General features: G+C 34.8%; 1 protein-coding gene across 1 annotated transcript; it reads right to left on the bottom strand.

Moving 5' to 3' along the window:
* Positions 1 to 4,094: 4,094 nt before the first annotated feature.
* LOC133183460 (uncharacterized) lies at positions 4,095 to 15,513 on the bottom strand. Its single transcript, XM_061318419.1, has 7 exons — positions 15,106 to 15,513; positions 8,867 to 8,965; positions 7,387 to 7,545; positions 6,690 to 6,820; positions 4,670 to 4,805; positions 4,405 to 4,534; positions 4,095 to 4,278 (listed from the first exon to the last, which is right to left on the bottom strand). Exons 1-7 carry the CDS (start codon positions 15,415 to 15,417, stop codon positions 4,181 to 4,183), a joined length of 1,065 nt encoding a protein of 354 aa, XP_061174403.1. The 5' UTR covers positions 15,418 to 15,513; the 3' UTR covers positions 4,095 to 4,180.
* Between the last annotated feature and the right edge of the window lie 4,391 nt (positions 15,514 to 19,904).

Here is a 19,904-nt window from a genome sequence, read left to right as displayed (position 1 = left end):
AGTTTCAAAGAAACTATCCAAGATATTTTCATCAAACTTCATATGCTGATAGATATTGATGAGAGATATACAACTGCATCAACATTCTTGACCTTTCCTTTGACCTTGACCTCACTTTTCGTAAATTAGTGTTTAGCTCAGTTTTAAAGAAACCATTCAAGATATTTTTATCAAACTTCATATGCTGATACATACTGATAAAAGCTATTCAACTGCATCAACATTTTTTGACCTTTCCTTTGACCTTGATCTCACTTTTCTTAAATTAGTGTCAAACTTCATATGCTGATATATACTGATGTAAGCAATTAAACTGCATCAACATTTTTGACTTTGACCATGACCTGTTTTATCAATTTGTGTTTAACTCAGTTTTAAAGAAACCATTCATAATATTTTTATCAAACTTCATATGCTAATACGTACTGATGCAAGCTTTTCAACTACATCAACATTTTTTGACCTTGACCTTTCTTTTGGCCTTAACTTCATTTATTTTAAATTAGTGTTTAGCTCAGTTTTAAATAAACCATTCAAAACATTTTTATCAAACTTAATATGCTGCTATGTATTTGTGAGAATTATTCAACTGCATCAAAAATGTTTGACCTTGAACTTTCCTGTGACCTTGACCTCACTTTTCTTCAATTTGCATTTTGTTTAGTTTTAAAGAAACCATTTAAGATGTATTTATGTAAGCTTATGCACTTATACATAATTTGGTGAGAATTTATCATCTATATCCAACATTTTAGCTTTCAATTTTAAAGAAACTATTCAAGATATTCTCATCAAATTTCACAGACTAATACAAATTTTCATGTTGCATTACTAATATACCCTGGGGGGAGCATTCATGTCCTATGGACATTTCTAGTCTTTATTAAATCCTTTAGAAATCTACAAATCAATACCCTAGTATTAAACCTTGTCACTGTGCCATAGAATACACAGGAACTATATACATTTCAGTACTCTAGGATTGCCAAATGTATATTGTTTTGGCTCACAATTCTATTTAATTATTGTAAAAATGTAACAATTGTGCGTTTAAAATTAATTTGTCATTTTTTCCCTCGCAATATTCATTTGCCTTATTTACGGTAACTTTTCACATCACAGCGGCTCATACATCTATTAACCACATGAATTTGATTTCATATTGGTATTTGTGAACATATGACCTTACTAAGTTAACCACAGAATGAGGATTGGCGAGTTCATGGTCAAAGGGAGGTTAAGGTGAAAAATTATGACACAGTTGAATAACTCACCAATATGTATTGGATGAATTTTTATCACCTGACATGAATATGGGACTAAGTGATTGTCATGTTTGTCTTTCTGTCAAACACTGTTTAGTTCAATTTCAAACAAACTTTCAGTCGTCCGCGTGGCACAGTGGTTAGAGCGTCAGCTCTAGAGTCGTGAAGTAAGGAGTTGATCCTTACATTACGGCTTCGAATCCCATTGGGGGACGTGGAGACCGGTCCTTCGGATGAGACCGTATAAACCGAGGTCCCGTGTCGCAGAAGTTGCTGGCATGAAAAAGATCCCTCACTGCTCAATGGCTGTAAGTGCCGAGTATAGGACAAAATTTGAAGCTCTCCACCGGCAAATGGTGGCGTCTCCATATGAGTGAAAAATTCTCGAGAGGGACGTTAAACAACATACAAACTTCCAAGATATTTTTATCAAACTTTATACACATGTTGGTGTACGTGATCAATACAGTGTATAACTAAGTTTTTTTTTTTTACCTTGACCTTTCCTATGACCTTACTATCAATCATTTTGCATTTACCTCGGTTTCAAAGAAACTTTTTCAAGATATATGTATAACAAGGCTGTAACAATCATTGAGGCAAGTTAAGCAAATTTTTTGTCCCCTGCTTTTATTTGTCTGTCTGTTATTCTGTTTGTGTGAAACATTTTATGGTCTAAAAGATCCCTATGATTTTGAGGTCAAAAGGTCAAGGACATCAATTCATACACTTTGTATATAACACTCATTTCAGGGCAAAATCTTAAGAAGAAGCCTTAGATTTTGCAATGAAATTTATTATCACAACTCCTTGTGGCCTAAAGAAGATATCAATACTTTAAGGTTTTCCTGTTTGCTGAGGCCTTGAATCATGCTGTAGAATGCATCTTTTGATTCATCTGAAGCTGAAAGTATTTGGGCATAGGCACAGAGCAGGTTGACTGAACCATCAGTATTGATTTTGATTAGTGACATGAGGCAATCAGTAACTGTGTGGCCAAGTTGGCTTATATCCAAGGGAGTGTTTCACACGGCAAAACCAACACTACTGTTTTGGTCCATCTGCTTTCTTTCCTTGCCAGAAGAAGGTGTAAGCAGACTCTGAGGCTCCCTGAATCCACAAAAGAACGAGGGCGCTTTTGATTGGCATTCAGCAGGAATCAGGGCGCACTTGTAAAGTGAAAACTATTGAATTGTCAAATTAAATTTTAACATTCTTTTGATGTATTATGTTCCTATGAAATATATAGGAAAGGAAAATATTTTCCCTATTAGTATGTTTTGATTTCCTTAAAAATAACTTGAAACATGGCTAGATGAGTCATTTAGTACAAAATTTGACATTTTTAAACACTTTTTTCTAAAGATTTGCTATCTCTAAGTCATCTCTCCACGATTTTAAAAAGACATTTGTGTGGATATGCATTCAAAGAAACGAACAAACATTTGTAAAAAATGGAGAGAAGACCCAGAGACTATTAAAAATGAACTTTTTCCAAAAATAAATACCAATGTATAAATGCGTTGCTTCTTTGTCATTTTAAAATTACATGATGTTTGTGTAGCAATGATAGCTCAGTAGTATGCATTACCAGTCCAGCGCACTTAGGTGTCGAGAAATTTTTGGTTCGATCCTCGCATGGAGCATTTTATTTTTTTTTTTTTTATACAATCAAGTTGTTTATTAGTTGAATTTTATTTACTGATTATAAAAGTTTCACGAAAGATAAATTTTGGTTCAGTTGCACGGAGAGCGAAAGCAATTTTTCAAACGTACTGAAATTTCATTTCATATATCATCATGATCATACCCTATTATCTTGTTAGGTGTTTATTATTTACATGAAGCATTACTGTGTTATCGTAACTATTAAGATAAGTAGACTAAAATATTTCAAATTTGCAAGCGATTTCAATTTAAATCTAACCATTTTCGTATGTGCTTAACTTTGTAAGGTCTATCCACTAATGGTTACCGACCAAATCGTGGACATTTAAACCATAGATGTTTCGTACACATGATTCCTGCAGATCGCACGCCAAGAACGCCCATCTTCTTAGTCTCTTGAAGTGCTGCTCTATGTAAGGGATTCAAGACGAAGATGGTCTAATATGTCAGATACGGGACTGGGACGAGATGCAAAGCCCCATATCTGACATAATAGACCGAGTTTTGTATCTTACTTAAAACATTTTTGTCATAATACGATACTGGTGACGTTGACCAAACCAGATGGATGGGGCACTTAGGGGTTCAAGAGATTTCTTTCAAAGGGATGAATAGTTTTTGAATTAAAAACCCTTACTGAACCCCAATCATATAATTTATTTATTGTTTTGGCTCTCTACGAATGCATGAAAAAGAGCTGAGTACTGCATGACATTAATCCCCTTTACCCAAGGATACTTTGTGGCAAGCTTAGTTGAAATTGGCCCAGTGGTTCTTGAGAAGAAGATTAAAATGTGAAAAGTTTACAACGACGATGACAGACAATGGACAAATTTCGATCATAAAAGCTCACTTGAGCTTTCAGCTCAGGTCAGCTAAAAAGGGAGTAAAAATTATTTCTTCTTATATCATGTTTTGCTATTAGTTCAGATGGACGAAGCAAGGTACATTTCTTTACATGTTACAATACAAATGTTCCTTGGGTAGGGTATTCATTCCCTATGGACATGATTCTAGTCACTGTGATAAAAATATCTAAGTTTCCTTGTAATTGAACTACCGTAAATGCAAGGAGTGATAGGCAAATGGAAGGATGGTAGACAGACATGACACACATTAAATGCCATATTCATGGCAGGACGTAAAAAATGATACAACAAGCAAATCTATTCTGTTTTATTTTGATTCAATGGTTCATGATTTCAAAAGATCTCCTTGCGTATGTTGTATTGACTCTTAGTTGAACATCATTCATACGATCCACCAACCCCTATCAGAATATTTTCTCCTGACCCAGTGGGTCGGTAAGATTTAAACCACAGCAAGTCAGCCATGTTTACTATCACTGAAAAAAGAGCAAAAGAATATGTTTAAATTCACTTTATTTATTGTAATACGTGATAATGGATCACAATTTATCTCCCTTTCAATATAGATTTCAATAGCCTAAAAGAATAAAAGATTTATTTACTTATTTTTCCTTCATGCAAGTCCGCAGAAACATCCACACAAGCTTTGGAGCAAGGTTCTCTTGGAGAAAGTGCTATCTCAAACTGACCCTTCAAGGGTATTAACATCAGGAATGGATTAGAAAGTGGAACCTGTGCAAAACATAAACAAGCAGATAAAACCTATCAGAAAAATCTATCTACTATGTACATCTTATTTAATTATTTATAATTTGACAACCTTTAACACTGGGAATTTTTTTTTATAATAAATTTTTTAACTCTTACATCGTAATGGTGTTCTACTGATCCTTTCGAGACAAATACCCAATTAGTATCAGATATCTCTACTGTCTGAGGCAGGAAGTAAGGTCTCTGATAGAAGCTTCGGAAGGCTTTAGCCCCTTCTTTTAAGCAGTTTTCCCTGGGGAAAAAATATCAATATAAGATCTGAACCTCTTTTGCAATATGTATTCCTTTGCACAAGATTTATTTACTTTTCATAGATCACTGATACATATATCTAAACTTCTACAATGAAAATAAAACAGCAATCATTTCATATATAAGAATAAAGGTTGTTTTAATTTAAAGAACTGTACATAGCTATAGTCAACAAGAATTCATACAAATCTTAAAGTGTTGCTTTAGAACCTTTTTCAAGGAACAAACTCTATAAATGGTTTTCCTATGACGTATTTTTCCTCAGAGTTATTCCCCTTGGCCGCCATCTTGTAGGTCAAAATAGTGAATTTTCCTCTTTGAGCAACTAATTTTAAAAACGCATACCAAATATATATGGTGAAAAATATTTACAATATTGAAATTATGAATTAAAAGAAGCTTTAACAAACGTATATTCATAAGAAAAACAGTGTTATCTTCACCGCAGTGCCCAGTATAACAAATTGAACTTGGTTGAATAATGAAGGGATCTGGGAATGTAGACCTACAATATGGTGGCCATGGGAAATAACTCTGCTTAAATCACCTTGATGGATAAACCATCTACAGCTGATGACTAGACAAAACACCCTAAATACATGTATCTCAAAAGAAGCTTCAATGCTCAACATAAACACAATGAACAGCTGGGATTCTCCTGCAACTATAAATCTGAATACCACATATGCATAGGAATTAACAAATTGTTCAAGTATAAATCTACAATGTGGGAATGCTTTGCTGTTAGACATTCAACATTAAATGTTCCTGATTGTTTTTACTGTTAGTCTTTTAACATTGGTGTACCTGATTGCTTTGTTGTTAGACTTTTAACATTGGTGTACCTGATTGCTTTGTTGTTAGATTTTTAACAATGGTGTACCTGATTGCTTTGTTGTTAGACTTTTAACATTGGTGTACCTGATTGCTTTGTTGTTAGTCTTTTAACATTGGTGTACCTGATTGCTTAACTGTTAGATTTTTAACAATGGTGTACCTGATTGTTTTACTGTTAGACTATTAACATTGGTGTACCTAATTACTTTGCTATTAACATTGGTGTACCTAATTACTTTGCTATTAACATTGGTGTACCTAATTACTTTGCTGTTAGACTATTAACATTGGTGTACCTAATTACTTTGCTGTTAGACTATTCATATTGGTGTACCTGATTGCTTTACTGTTAGATTTTTAACAATGGTGTACCTGATTGTTTTACTGTTAGACTATTAACATTGGTGTACCTGATTGTTTTACTGTAAGACTATTAACATTGGTGTACCTAATTACTTTGCTATTAACATTGGTGTACCTAATTACTTTGCTGTTAGACTATTAATATTGGTGTACCTAATTACTTTGCTATTAACATTGGTGTACCTAATTACTTTGCTGTTAGACTATTAACATTGGTGTGCCTAATTACTTTGCTGTTAGACTATTAACATTGGTGTACCTAATTACTTTGCTGTTAGACTATTAATATTGGTGTACCTAATTACTTTGCTTTTAGACTATTAACATTGGTGTACCTAATTACTTTGCTATTAACATTGGGGTACCTAATTACTTTGCTGTTAGACTATTACCATTGGTGTACCTAATTACTTTGCTGTTAGACTATTAATATTGGTGTACCTAATTACTTTGCTGTTAGACTATTAACATTGGTGTACCTAATTACTTTGCTATTAACATTGGTGTTCCTAATTACTTAGCTATTAACATTGGTGTACCTAATTACTTTGCTGTTAGACTATTAACATTGGTGTACCTGATTACTTTGCTGTTAGATTTTTAACATTGGTGTACCTGATTGCTTTGTTGTTAGATTTTTAACAATGGTGTACCCGATACTTACCAGTCTGCTGTGTAGGACTGTGTATCTGAGTTAACAATTTGATGTAGAAACACCTGGAAGTTGCTGTATTTTGTATCTGTGTGGAATCCACAGACTGGGTTCCTTTGAAGGGCTTTATTCTCTTTGTAAGCCTGGAAAAATTTAGTTCCTATTTTAATATTGTGTATCATCATCAGTATCCTGTGTATTGAAAATTGTCGGAAGACCCCCCCCCCTCCCCTCCCCCTTTTTATATAATTAGAAGCAAACTGCTGGAATGCTGAGTTTCATCTTAGATTAAGATTATCAGATTATCACAATGAAGGAAATATATTTGTTTCCAGAATAGAAAATTGATTCATGCTCTAGAAAAAAAAATATTGTTTTTATGCAAATGAAGACTATATAAATACTTTCCTCCTACAGACTGCTTGCACTTATAACCTGGTAACCAAAGAGGGTACACACACACACTCTTTTCATTTCAGCCACTTAACATTCTCAAAGTTAAGACTTTCAAAGACTTGTAGTACATAGTATTTTATGTATTCCAGAAATGTTCATTTTAAAGTTATTCCATTTACCGGTATGAAGTGTAGGGTTTTATTTAATTAAAATCATGAAAACATAATCCAGCCAAATTTTAGATTTGATTGTATAGTATAGTTGTTCTGTGTATAAGATTTGATTGTATAGTATAGTTGTTCTGTGTATAAACCTTGTAGAGAGTGTGGATGTCTGTTTGTAGCTTCTCTTTTGGCCAGTCCTTCATCCCATCCTCTACAATTACGGGAAGCTCCGGCTTTAGATAGTTGTCATGGAAATCCTTCACACTTAAATTTGTGACTCTTTCCACAGACAAGAGATCTTTACAAATCTACAAATTTATATATGTATATAAACCATGAAGTTAAAGAAGAATTCTGTAGTAGAATTATTTTTGTAGGTTTTACCTTAAGTATTAGATGGACACAATTTATGTTTATGTTATAGGTCTGGCTTAAAATATGCATATATACTGTAAACATAACTAAGGTATTTTAATGGTAATCATATTTTAGCACCTAATCACGCTGCTTCTCTTCTGCTAATTCTAATAACATATGATATATGATTTAAACAAATACATATAAAAGCTTTGCATCAAGTGCACTAATTAGTTTATGAGGAAAACTGCACTAAATTTTGAGTGTTAAACCAGAAGTCTCTGACTGGTTTGTTTTAGCTCTACTGGTTTGTTTTTATAAAAAAAAAAGTAACTTGGACTTGAAACTATGCCAACACCAATAAAAAAAAAAAATAATCATGATTCTATAGGAAGAGTAGCATTTTGATAGAATTTCACAGAAATTTTTAATTTTAATAACTATGACACTACTATTCATCAAAATCAGAACCAATAAACAGAATTATGTACCAAGTTTTATTATTCACAGTTTTCCAGATTTTTACTTTGCTGTGGTTGTAGATAATGAGCTGATTTTTGGTATGTCTCTTTATAATATATTGATGACTTACAAATCAAGTTTGAATTTTATCCATTTTTACCAAAGTTGTTTGCCCTTTATAGGTTTGACAAATTTCAAATTATTAACTGTTTTCCAAACTTATTTTTGCTATGCTTGTAGATAATGAATGAACTGATTTTTGGTATGTCTCTTTATATCTAGGACTTAAAATTAAGCTTGAGTATCTCATGTAGATTAACTAATTTCAGCAACATTTTTTTGCACTTTGACTTTCTAATTATTAACTGTTTCTTGACATTTTTTTTTTTTTTTGCTTTCCTTGTAGATAATAAACTGGAGTTTTTTTTGTATGTCTTCTAATACTGATAACTTACAGATCAGAACCCTTAGACGTTGAACATTTCTAATAATTCTCTTAAATTGTAGGAGGAGTAGCGTTTTGAAAAAAATTCACAGAAATTTCTTTTTATATAAAATAACAATGGCAATACTGTTCATCAAATTCAAATTAGAGTTATATGTTTTTAATTGGTGTAGTCTACTTGTGAAGCAAATTTTATTGAAATCAAACTTAAACTATAGGAGGAGTAATATTTTGAAAAGCTATTTAAAGACAAACAGATGGACGCCTTACCATCACATAAGCCTGAATCTGAAATCCTGCTGGACTCATATATATATATATATATATATATATATATATATATATATATATATATATGTACCTACATCACAGTCTTCTTCTGTAAGTGTAACTCCAGCATACAGGGGGTTGTCAACCATACACTCCCACTGGTGAATCTTGGTCCAATCCCACACAGGAATCAGCTGTTAACAACAAATAAATAGCACTGCACAAATTTATTGGGTACATAAACATAATGTGAAATCAACACCAAATTCTTTTACTTATTTTCTGACATCTATTTTACATGACTATTGCAGTCAAACTCTGGCTTTTGAATTGCAAACTGCAGAGAACAATTTTCAATATTGTATGTGGTTTCATTTAACTGCAGGTTACCTATTATGTATTTAATTAAAACATTTGCTTTCATAATGTGTGGTCCAGTAAAATGTGTCTATTTGCAGGCATGGTAAACATGTCTATATGACATACGCCCATATATGTAACATATTCCATTTACAATTCATATAGAAATTGTTCTTGTTTTTTGGTGTTTACGTTTGAAAAGCTAATTTTTTTCATATATATATATATATATATATATATATATATATATATATATATATATATATATATATATATATATATATATATATATATACACACACACAGAGAGAATACAACACAATCAATCATGATGAAAAACAAATTTTTCTTTGAATGTTAAATAATTTCAGTTATAGCTTCTTATCAGTATAATTATGCATGTAACCATTCAACTGCAGTAAATTTCATCTTGTATAAAATCTTAAGGTATATCACAGGCTTACACTGGTGCTAAAATTCATATGTCAGTAAATATTTTTAATCAATGATACTATCACTTATTAACTGACACGTACAGCATCAGCCAACATGTTGCCCTCTACTGTGACACTGATACTTTTCATATTAAAACAGCTGTTTCAGTTTGCAAGAACAATTTGTAAACAAAACATATATAAACTTCAATATACACATAGCAGTAATTTGTCCTTTTTAACAGTGAATCAGGGGATTGTGTACATGTAAGCGTAAACATGTATACCGGTAGATATAAAGTATGTTGTTACTAATTGTACATGTATATAAATAGTAAAGTTTCCACCTCTTATACCCTGGTATTCATTTACAAGTCAGTAGCTCATACCTTAACCTTAATTCTCTCTGTGCCAGGAGGCACATAAGGCCTGAACATCTCTTTTCCACTGGGGCCGGTCTAAGGCTGCATGGCATGCCGTGTTCCAAGAGTTCCAGCCTGCATTTTTTTGCTCCACTTCCACCATCCGCCACCATGTTGTCTTGGGGCGGCCTCGCTTCCTTCTCCCCTCAAGCATCCACCCAAGGGCCACAACACAGTCATCTGCTGGGTCTTTCCTCAGCACATGGCCGATCCAATTCCATCTCCTCTTCACCTCGCCACTGATGCTTTCTGCTGATGCCATCTCCAGAACTGTCTTGTTTGAAATATGCTGCTGCCGTCTGACCTTAAGAATCCTTCTGTGGCACTTGGTCTGAAAGATGTCAATCTTCTTTTCCTCTGTCTTGGTAAGCTTCCAAGTCTCACATCCATATAGCAATACAGAGAGGACCAGGCTCTTAAAGAGGGAGACTTTTATCTTTCTACTGATGTCTGAAGCATTCCAGATGTTGGCTAGCCTCCTGAAGGATGCGCCGGCCAGTGCTATCCTCTTCCTGATGTCAACAGTGCCTCCTCCATCCTTGGTGACATTGGCGCCGAGGTAAGTGAAGCTGTCCACCTCGTTGGCTTCACTGTTTCCGACTGTCAGGCTGGTTTCACTTTTGCTGTTTATCTTCATCACTTTGCACTTCTTGGCATTTAGCTTCAACCCAACTTTTGCCGAGTTTTCTTCCAGTTATGTTGTCTTGGACTGAAGATGGTTCATTGCTGATGACAGTAGGGCAATGCCGTCTGCAAAGTCAAGGTCTTCAAGCATAGTGGTGAAGTCCCATCTAATTCCTGTTCTCTTTTCTCTGACAGTCTGTTTCATCACCCAGTCTATAACTAGGAGGAACAAGAAACCTGACATGCAGCATCCTTGTTTGACACCAGTCATCACAGGAAAAGGGTCTGTGGTCCCATTGTCATCAATCACAGAACACTGAAAATTGTCATAGAGGGCTTTGACCATCGTAATCAGTTTTATGGGTATTCCATATTTCTTCATGATGACCCAAAGGCTGTCTCTGTGCACCGAGTCAAAAGCTTTCTCAAAGTCCACAAAATGGATGTACAGGGTAGCATTCCACTCGTTGACTTGCTCCAGGATGTTCCTGAGGATGAAGATCTGATTGACAGTCCCTCTCCCTCTCCGGAACCCTTCCTGCTCTTTCCTAAGGGTGTGGTCAACTCCGGTCTGTATTCTGTTGATGAGAATCCTGCTGAGTGTTTTGCTGGCTAGGGGCAGCAATGTCACTCCCCTCCTGTTGCTGCAGTCCTGTAAGTTGCCTCTCTTGGGAATTAGGCAGATCAGTCCTCTGGTCCATTCTTTGGGCACCTTTTCCTCCTTCCATATCTGGTCGAAGGTGTGCTTCAGTTCCTGGCTGCTCTTATCCAGATCTGCCTTTAGCATTTCTGCAGTTATTTGATCTGCTCCAGGGGCCTTCCCATTCCGAAGCGTGTTCACTGCAGCCCTTATTTCCTGTGTGGTGGGTGGATCAACTGAGATGTCTAGCTCTTCTCCCTCCTCAAGTTCATCTTGTGGTGCTGACTCTGGAGTGTCCCTGTTGAGCACTTCCTCAAAATGTTCCCTCCATCTGACAAGCCTCGCTTCTTTATTTTTCAGCAGCTCTCCATCTTTGCTCTTCACCGCTGCTGTTTGTTTATTACTCTTTCGTGTCAGCTGCTTAACTATGCTGTACAGTTCCTTCTGCCTCCCATTCTTGGCTGCTTTCTGTGCTCGCTCAGCTTTCTCTGCCATCCATCTTCTCTTGTCCTCTCTCACACTTTTCTTGACTGCTTTGTCTTTCTCCCTGTAATTTTCCTTCAATCTAGTCTTGACTCTTTCTGATCTTGTGCTTTCTATCTTTACCTTGATGTCTTTTCTTTCATCTATCAACTTCCAGGTGTTTTCGCTGATCCAAGGCTTGCTTTTGCCTTTCTTGTAGCCAAGTACTTCCTCTGCTGAGTTCACATATGCCATCTTCTGCTGCTCCCACATTTTGTCGATATCTTCAGTCTTTTCCCAGTGTTCTTCTAATTTTTTTCTCACGCAGTCATTGAACTTTGTTATTACTTCTTTGTTTTTGAGGCGTTCTACATCCAGTCTTGGTTTCAACTTGCTCTTATTCTTGTGTGTGCTGAGCCGTAGCCTGATTCGGGTCTTCACCAGGTAGTGGTCGCTGTTAGCATCCGCTCCCCTCTGGACCTTGGTATCAAGAACAGAAGATCTCCACTGTCCACTAATGAGAAAATTGTCAATCTGGTTTTTCGATCATTATGGCAACTCCTCCCTCATGCAGTTCATCCCCACTGTATATGACGGTCTGGCCCGAGGCCAGTCTCATCTTCCCAGCTCCTGTCCATCTGCTCTCACTGATTCCCAAAACGTCCAGTTGGTATCCTTCCATTTCTCTCGCAATCTGTGCTGAAGCCCCTCCTCTGTACATTGTACGCACATTCCAGTGTCCGATGGTGAATGTTTGTTTGGGTGTCACAAGGGATCTAGTCGGATGCTTGGCTTCCCTAAGGCCTTTACCCTTTGTCGTTTTACTGCCACTGTCCCCGCTTCACCCGGTCTTCTCTGCTCTTTGATGTCCATTGTTTCAGTAACTGTCGTTTTTTTCTGGGAAGAGGTAGTTGGCCTCCTGCCCAACCCCCAAGCTTAGAGGACCAGTGGTTTTTTATCAGGGTGTCCTTCCCTTATGCTGCGTTGGTCCACGACACCTTCTTCAGTCTATCCTGTGCATCCCTCACTAAGTGAGGGATCCCCTATCCGCCACCCGGGGGACGTGCCTCCTAGCCGTGCAGCCCCAGCTGAAAGAGTAGCTCATAACTGACTATATTTATGTATTTTGTAGTCAGGCAATATTTATGTATTTTGTAGTCAGGCTCTTGATACATGGTGCAAGATGGTTTAGATCTTTAGGCATGGTCACAAGCAAAAGGAACATTTTAATTAAGTTGACTGTCACAGATAGTTTTTTTTGCACTGAAATGCTCATTTTGATTCCAAATTGTTTAAAAAATTTCAGTCATGAAGTGATGATTTTGATGTCATTGGACTACAACCATTTTGTGTCATATTGCTTGCTTTCATATGTTTTTAAATATTTAGAAATATATGAAAAAATGCCTTGATCCTCTTTGAGTCTTTCCAAAGTCAAACTTCAATAATGTCGATAATAAAATCTGCAGAAAGTTTATTTGCTCTTGACTCAACATTAAAGTTAAAACTCTTCTGGAAAGCTAGATTCTTATGATAAGCTTAATTAAAAGCAATTCCACTATGCAGAATTATTTAACTTTAATCTCAGAAGGACCTGGGCATTGTCAGGTTCAGAATATCTTCTGATTATCTTAAGATCTAGACTGGTTCTGCCTGTCTCTATCATATGAGAGATGTATACCTCACATATTAGACATGCAAGGCCATTTTAGCTTTATAAGATCAAAACTGGTAGATATGCTGGCATGAAAAGAAGTCATAATACAAGAAAATTATGTGAAAAATATAAATCTGAATCTGAATGCAGTGAAAAATAAAATACAATCTCAAAGATTGTCCTTTTTACAATGAGAAAAGAATCAAACTATTTAATGAAGCAAAGAAACATAAAATTTTAAAAGTTTTAGATGGGTGTCAAAAATATTTAAGACCATATTATATGTGGAATATTGATATTCTATTTCAACTTGGAAATCACTCCAATCACTTAAGGTTATGAACATCACTTTTGAAGCACAATTTGTTCTTTATGCATGTTATGTATATATTTCATGCATTTCATTTTGTATAATTTTATCATTGTCTTTCTCTCTGTGGGCCATGATCAGAAATAATTAAACTTTTGTCTATTATTTAATTGTTAAAAAATCATCTCCAAGAACATTATAAAGACTGCAGTCACGTGCACAAGTAATAATCAACAGATACATGTGTAGCCTTACATTACATGTATATTGGCAGAGTGCCTCTTAGATAGAATGTGAGGGCTTGTCCCAAGACACAGTTAGATTATTCTAACTGGCCTCTTTGCTATGATGTTTGATATGAAAGAATCTATCTCTAATTCTCTCTTATCTACATATACTGTACTAATCATGGGCACTGGAAGTTAGAAATGAAAATGCATACATGTATAAAAACAGTGATTTTTCTACACCCAATTTAGGTCCAAATATTGGCCCTTTCCCCTCTCAAAAATTACCGATTTTTTCCCATTCACTTTTGCTTTTTCCCAAAACAAAACAGTATTTTTTTTGTTATACTGAATTTTTTTTTTACATACGACTTATCTAAAATGGAACACTATTGTTCTCGGTCATTCAGACTCTTAAAATAATAGTAATTAAGGAACTGCAGATTACTTTGTGCATTTACAAGACCTAGAAAAACATATGGGTCATGTCAAACTTGTCTGTAAATACATCGTATGAAAGTGTAAGATAGTTTTATTCGTAAATCCAAGTACTAGTAGTTCTACAACAATTATCACTGAGTCCACAAAAATCAAACTCTTTCTACATCCAGCAGATGCAAATAGTATTGCAGAGAAATTGCAGCAATATGATAAGCTAGGGTAATTAGAAAGCTTTAATAATTAGTTTGAAAAATAAATGATTTGTCATAAATCATGTCAGATTATTCTATCTTCAATGGCTATTACGAGAAGGATTTTCTCTTATGTTTACCATTATGGCAAAACAGAAAAAAAAAAAAGGAAAAATAGGTTGGTCACAATTAATTACAACTTTCAAAGATTAAAAAAAAAGGTTGAAAATTAAGAACTGTGTCTAATTTCTTATTTTGTAGCAAATAAATTGAATAAATTATCTAACATTTACAGTCATTTACTTATATATTTGATTTCTTGTCAATTAAGTTTTAATTACAATCTTATTGATTTTTCCCAATTTGACACAAATGTTGATGATTTTTCCCAATGGTAAAGGCCCAGGCCCAGGCCCCTTTTAAAAAATGTAGAAAAATCACTGAAAAGGCACATACTCTTTAATCACACAAGACATTTTTAAGTTCATTTGATGCGCATGTCTTTAAATTAATTCTCACTTGGCTTATTTACTTAAATGCATAAATTTAAGCTAGGGATTTTATACCTTTATAGCCGTGATTCTGCTGACAGCCAAAACAAACTTGTAAGCTGGATCACAATAATACAACGCAGCAAAAGCGGCTATAATGACACCAAGAAGTATTAGCTTCCTTTTCGTCTTCTGCCACGCCAAAGGGTCAGTGGCAAGAAGGAAAGGCTTCGCTGACTGTCGAATTTCCTGCTTGTTGTATCCGGAATTGATGCAAAACTGATGAAGCAGACGAATTTCTCTATCAAAGTAGTCGATTTTTTCCTGAAGACTCATCTCTTTCTTTTCTTTGTGAACATCTGGAACCCTTTCGTCATTCTCCATCATCTTCCTATTTGATCTGTACGTTTACTGGTTTGCAAATTAATCATTAGGCGTAAAATAATCGATTTTCTCTCTCTCTTTTTTTTTTTTTTGGCAACAGGTGCGATGAAATGGAAAATAGTTTCGATTTTACGTAGGCCGATCTCGTTTTTAAAAAGAGTCCAACGTCATGTGTCGAACCCGACTTTGATTTTTAAAAATCCCCATGAAAAGGATACCCGCATAGATCTATCGTGTATGCAGGTCTAATACTGATTTTAACGACAATTTCGCTTTTTTCTTTACTAATTTAGAAAATACAATACGACTACTTTTTAGCTTACCAGAGTCAAAGCCTCACGTGAGCTTTTGTCCGTTGTCTGTCATTGTCGTCGTACACTTTTCACACTTATATTTTCTGTTCCAGAACTACTGAGCCAATTCCAACCAAACTTGCCACAAAGCATCCTTTGGGTAAAGGGGATTCAAATTTCTTCACATGAAGGGACACGCCCTCTTTCAAAGAGAAATAAATAAGAATTAGTTCTAAGATCTTTAAATGCATTTTAAAAAATCCAAAGATCCACAGGGCCAAAAAATATGAAACATGCGAAAGCTTCATTACATAGTGTAGATTCAAATTTATTCAAATCATGACCCCTGGGGTAGGGCGGGGCCACAACAGGGGATCAAAGTTACACACAGGAAACCTACAGGAAATATATCTTTTTAAAAATCTTCGCCTCATGAAAAGCCAGGGATTCATATTAATACAAAGGCATCCTCAGGTAGGGTAGGTTTGTTCGAATCATGACCTTCTGGGGTAGAATAGGGACACAGCGTAAGGGATCAAAGTTATACATAGGAAGATGTAGGGGAAAATCTTTAAAAAATCTTCTCCTTAAGAACATAATTAGTCCTATTTATATGGAATCATCCTCGGGTAGTGTAGATTCAAGGTTGTTCAAATTATGACCCTTGGGGGTAGGATAGGGCCAAAATGGCCAATGAAAGTTTACATAAGAATATACAGGAAGAATCTTAAAAAAAATTCTCTTCAAGAACAGCAAAAGCCATGATTAGTCATATTTATTAATTTTTTTTTAAGTTTTAAGATTTAAGTTTTTTTTTCCAAATCATGACCTCAGGGGGTAGGGCGGGGCCACAACAGAAGATCAAACTTTTACATAGGAAAAAAAATCTGTAAAAAAAAAAAAATCTTTTTAATTAAAGCCATGATTAGTCACAAAGATATGGAAGCATCTTCAGTTAGTGTAAATTCAAGTTTGTTCAAATCATCCACCCTCTCCTCTCCCTGGGGGGGGGGGGGGGGTATTGCGACCAATTATATATTTAAACTTTTCAAGCTGATTTCTGCTTTTCTCTTGCCAAAATGCTCGGATGAGCGATATGGCCCATGTATAACGTTTACTATATGACTGGCAATTCAAAGACAACAGTAACATGAGGTTATGCGATAGCACCAGAGACATTAATATTCTTTTGTGTCTCTGGTAAAAGCACCGCCATTTTTTTCTGCATCATAAACTATATCGTAAATTTCGATACTTTTTTTTGGAATAACAAATGCTTAATGGTTCTAATGCTAAACATAGACCTACATCAATACGGCGACCAAGATTTTGTTAAGGTCAGTTTTAACTTTCATTGGCAGACAGGTTGCCCCCTAATGGTCTAATCCTCCAACATAATGTAATATAAGTTTTTGTTGTTGCAAATAGAAATTGGAACCTAAAGTTGGGGAGAAAGAGACTACCTGCCTCTATAAAACGCGTATTGCAACGAATATGTACATAATTGCATGTATATATTTGTCATTTCTATTCATATAGGCGTCGGAAGCAAATTGAAAGTGTGGGGTGGGGTGGGGAAGCTAAACCATCATAAAAATGATTGTTGGCTAAGCCCCAATTTTCAATGCCTATGTTATGTCTATCTTTGCAAAAAAGTGGGGGGGGTATAAGCCCCCCCCCTCCCGGTTTAGTTATCACATTTGTATCGATCGAACACGTGTTTACCCGGTGTTTATGTAGACTGCCAATATGATTGGCTATTATATTTAATAAATACCTATTCTACAGGTATTCAAATAATGCATGTAAGAAATGTACGACAATCGAGGGCTGTCTCTCGGTGCAGACTGAAATTTTCCCGCCCGCTCGCCCCTACAACGAATAAAACGCTCCCCCGCCTTTATAAAGTATGGGCGTGTCAAAAAAAAAGCTCAAACGGAAAATTTTACCACTTCAATGTGCATCATTGTGATTGGTAAATAAATGAATTGAATCGAATTGAATTGTAGGCCTACAGAACTCAAAACTTCAAATAAGTGAAATGCCTAATTTTGATTTTTTTTTTTTTTTTTTTTTTTTTTTTTTTTTTTTTTTTGGAAATTACATTTAATACTCTTTTGGACATGATAGATAATTATTTTTGGACATGTGCTTTCTTTGTTGGCCTTATTATTCACTGTATTATCTGATCATACCGGTATCCAAATTCTGTTCATGTCTCCAGCTGTGTAATTAATGAGAACATGTACATGGGGTAAACCTTTTTCTTTGCTGACCCATCAAATTTCTAACTTGACCTAATTTCCCAGTATGACCTTAAATAGTTTTTTCTTCTATAAAATAATCTTCCTGTGGACCTTTTCACAAAAAATCTTACGACATATTTCTATCTTAAGCGAAAACTTATGATTTTTTGTGAAAAAGGGCTACTGGTCTTTTAAACATGACATACATATACTTATGACTAAAAAACAAAAAACTTTTTTTCACAGCTCAAGGTTACGTTTTATGTCCAATTAGCTTTTTAAAAGGATGATTTACACTGGCTATAAGGGTGTTTCTGTACTCGTGCAACACAGAGAAGCAAAATACATGTATATCAGATTCTCCAGATCAATTCTCATGCCAACAATTTTTGGAAAGCTATCTTATTAGCTGCATCATACATCTATCCACAATGAAAGATAAATAACACAATTTTTTATCTTTCAGGCCCATAGCAACAGTAAAAAAAAGAGGACAGACAAAAAGAAAAAGTGTGTGAGGGGGGGGGGGGGGCTTTTCAAATTAATCTGACAAGCCAAATTAAAATGGGGGAACTGTTCAAATCCTGTAATTTGCAAGTGCTTGACCTTAAAGCAACAAAAGGGGGAGGGGGCAACCAGCATGAAGATGAAAATTTACTATAGCAGAATACTAAGGAAAAAAGTGCCCCCATCTACGGGCCTATCTTTCAAAGTTCAAGTATCTTTGCTTAAATAGGTGCCTCTCTCAATAAAGTGATATCTGTTTAGTTAAACAACTTTATTTTTGGCCAAGCCACACAATATGGTGAAAACTGTGAAAATGTAACTTGATAATTCAACTTAACTTTTGAAAAGTTATAGAAATATATGAAGATTTATTATTGCAGAGTTTATGGGAACATTTTCAAAAGTGTATTCTTACATTTTACACAATTTGAATTTCTCAATTAAATTTCTATTGAAAGAAATATTGAAAAAAGCAATGCAACTCTTCTGTGTGGAAGATAAGGAAAATTGGTTTGTGGTATGTATCCTTAAAGACCAATAAAATCATCATACATGTATTTAAAACCAAACTTAAGATTTTCATCTACCGGTATAAACCCATTAAGATGTAGTAGTAATTATGAGTACCACTAAAACTTTCTACAGACATTAAAAAGGGTCATGATCCATAACTTTGCACATAATTTTCCTTCTTAGCCAAGTTAATCCTTGTGAAAATCTAAAGGAAAGAAAAAAACAAGAAATTAAAATTCAGCTTTCAACCTCGCTGTAGCCACAGAAGCAAGACAATCGTAGAACACCACTTACCAAAATTCATTCAGATATGAATACAAAAACAGGATTCACATGATAAAAGTGTGGTGGTCCAGCAGGTTTCTGGCATTTAAAAGGTATCACATGTAATAAATATTCAATCATGCTTGTGTAATGCATGTACTTTGACATGTAGAATGTGGTGATAATTTTCTTAATTACATTTTTAATAGTGAAATACTGTAATTTATCTGGTGAATAAACTTGATATTTTCACATTGTGAAAACAATGTGTTATATGTTCACAGAGAATATAACAACAGGAACATGTTTGGTACCAGAAGACAATACAATAAACATTCAAATTAAATGTTCAGTAGTTGGACTATAATGGAATACATTCTATTAAGCTCCACACTCTGGAAAATATATTTTTAAAAAATCCTATACCTCTTATGAAATAAATTCCACATCCAACTACAAAACATTGAATATCCTCTGTTTATTAAATCCTGAATCTTTTTGTTTTTGTTTTTTTTTTTGTTTTGTTTTGCATTGCACAGTCAAAAATATGAATATCTACAGACCATATCTGATTTACTTTATTGGATATATGTTTAGACTTAAAAAAAAATAACTTCTTTAATAAGTTGAGGTTGAACACTTCCAGCTCAAGAAAGACAACACAAAA

The sequence above is a fragment of the Saccostrea echinata genome, unplaced genomic scaffold, assembly GCF_033153115.1.
Source record: "Saccostrea echinata isolate AGI-Se365-2 ecotype Australia unplaced genomic scaffold, CSIRO_AGI_Sech_v1 ptg000009l, whole genome shotgun sequence".
Classification (NCBI taxonomy): domain Eukaryota; kingdom Metazoa; phylum Mollusca; class Bivalvia; order Ostreida; family Ostreidae; genus Saccostrea; species Saccostrea echinata.
Note: the sequence above shows the minus strand (reverse complement) of the source record. Positions and strands in the feature narration are given on the sequence as shown.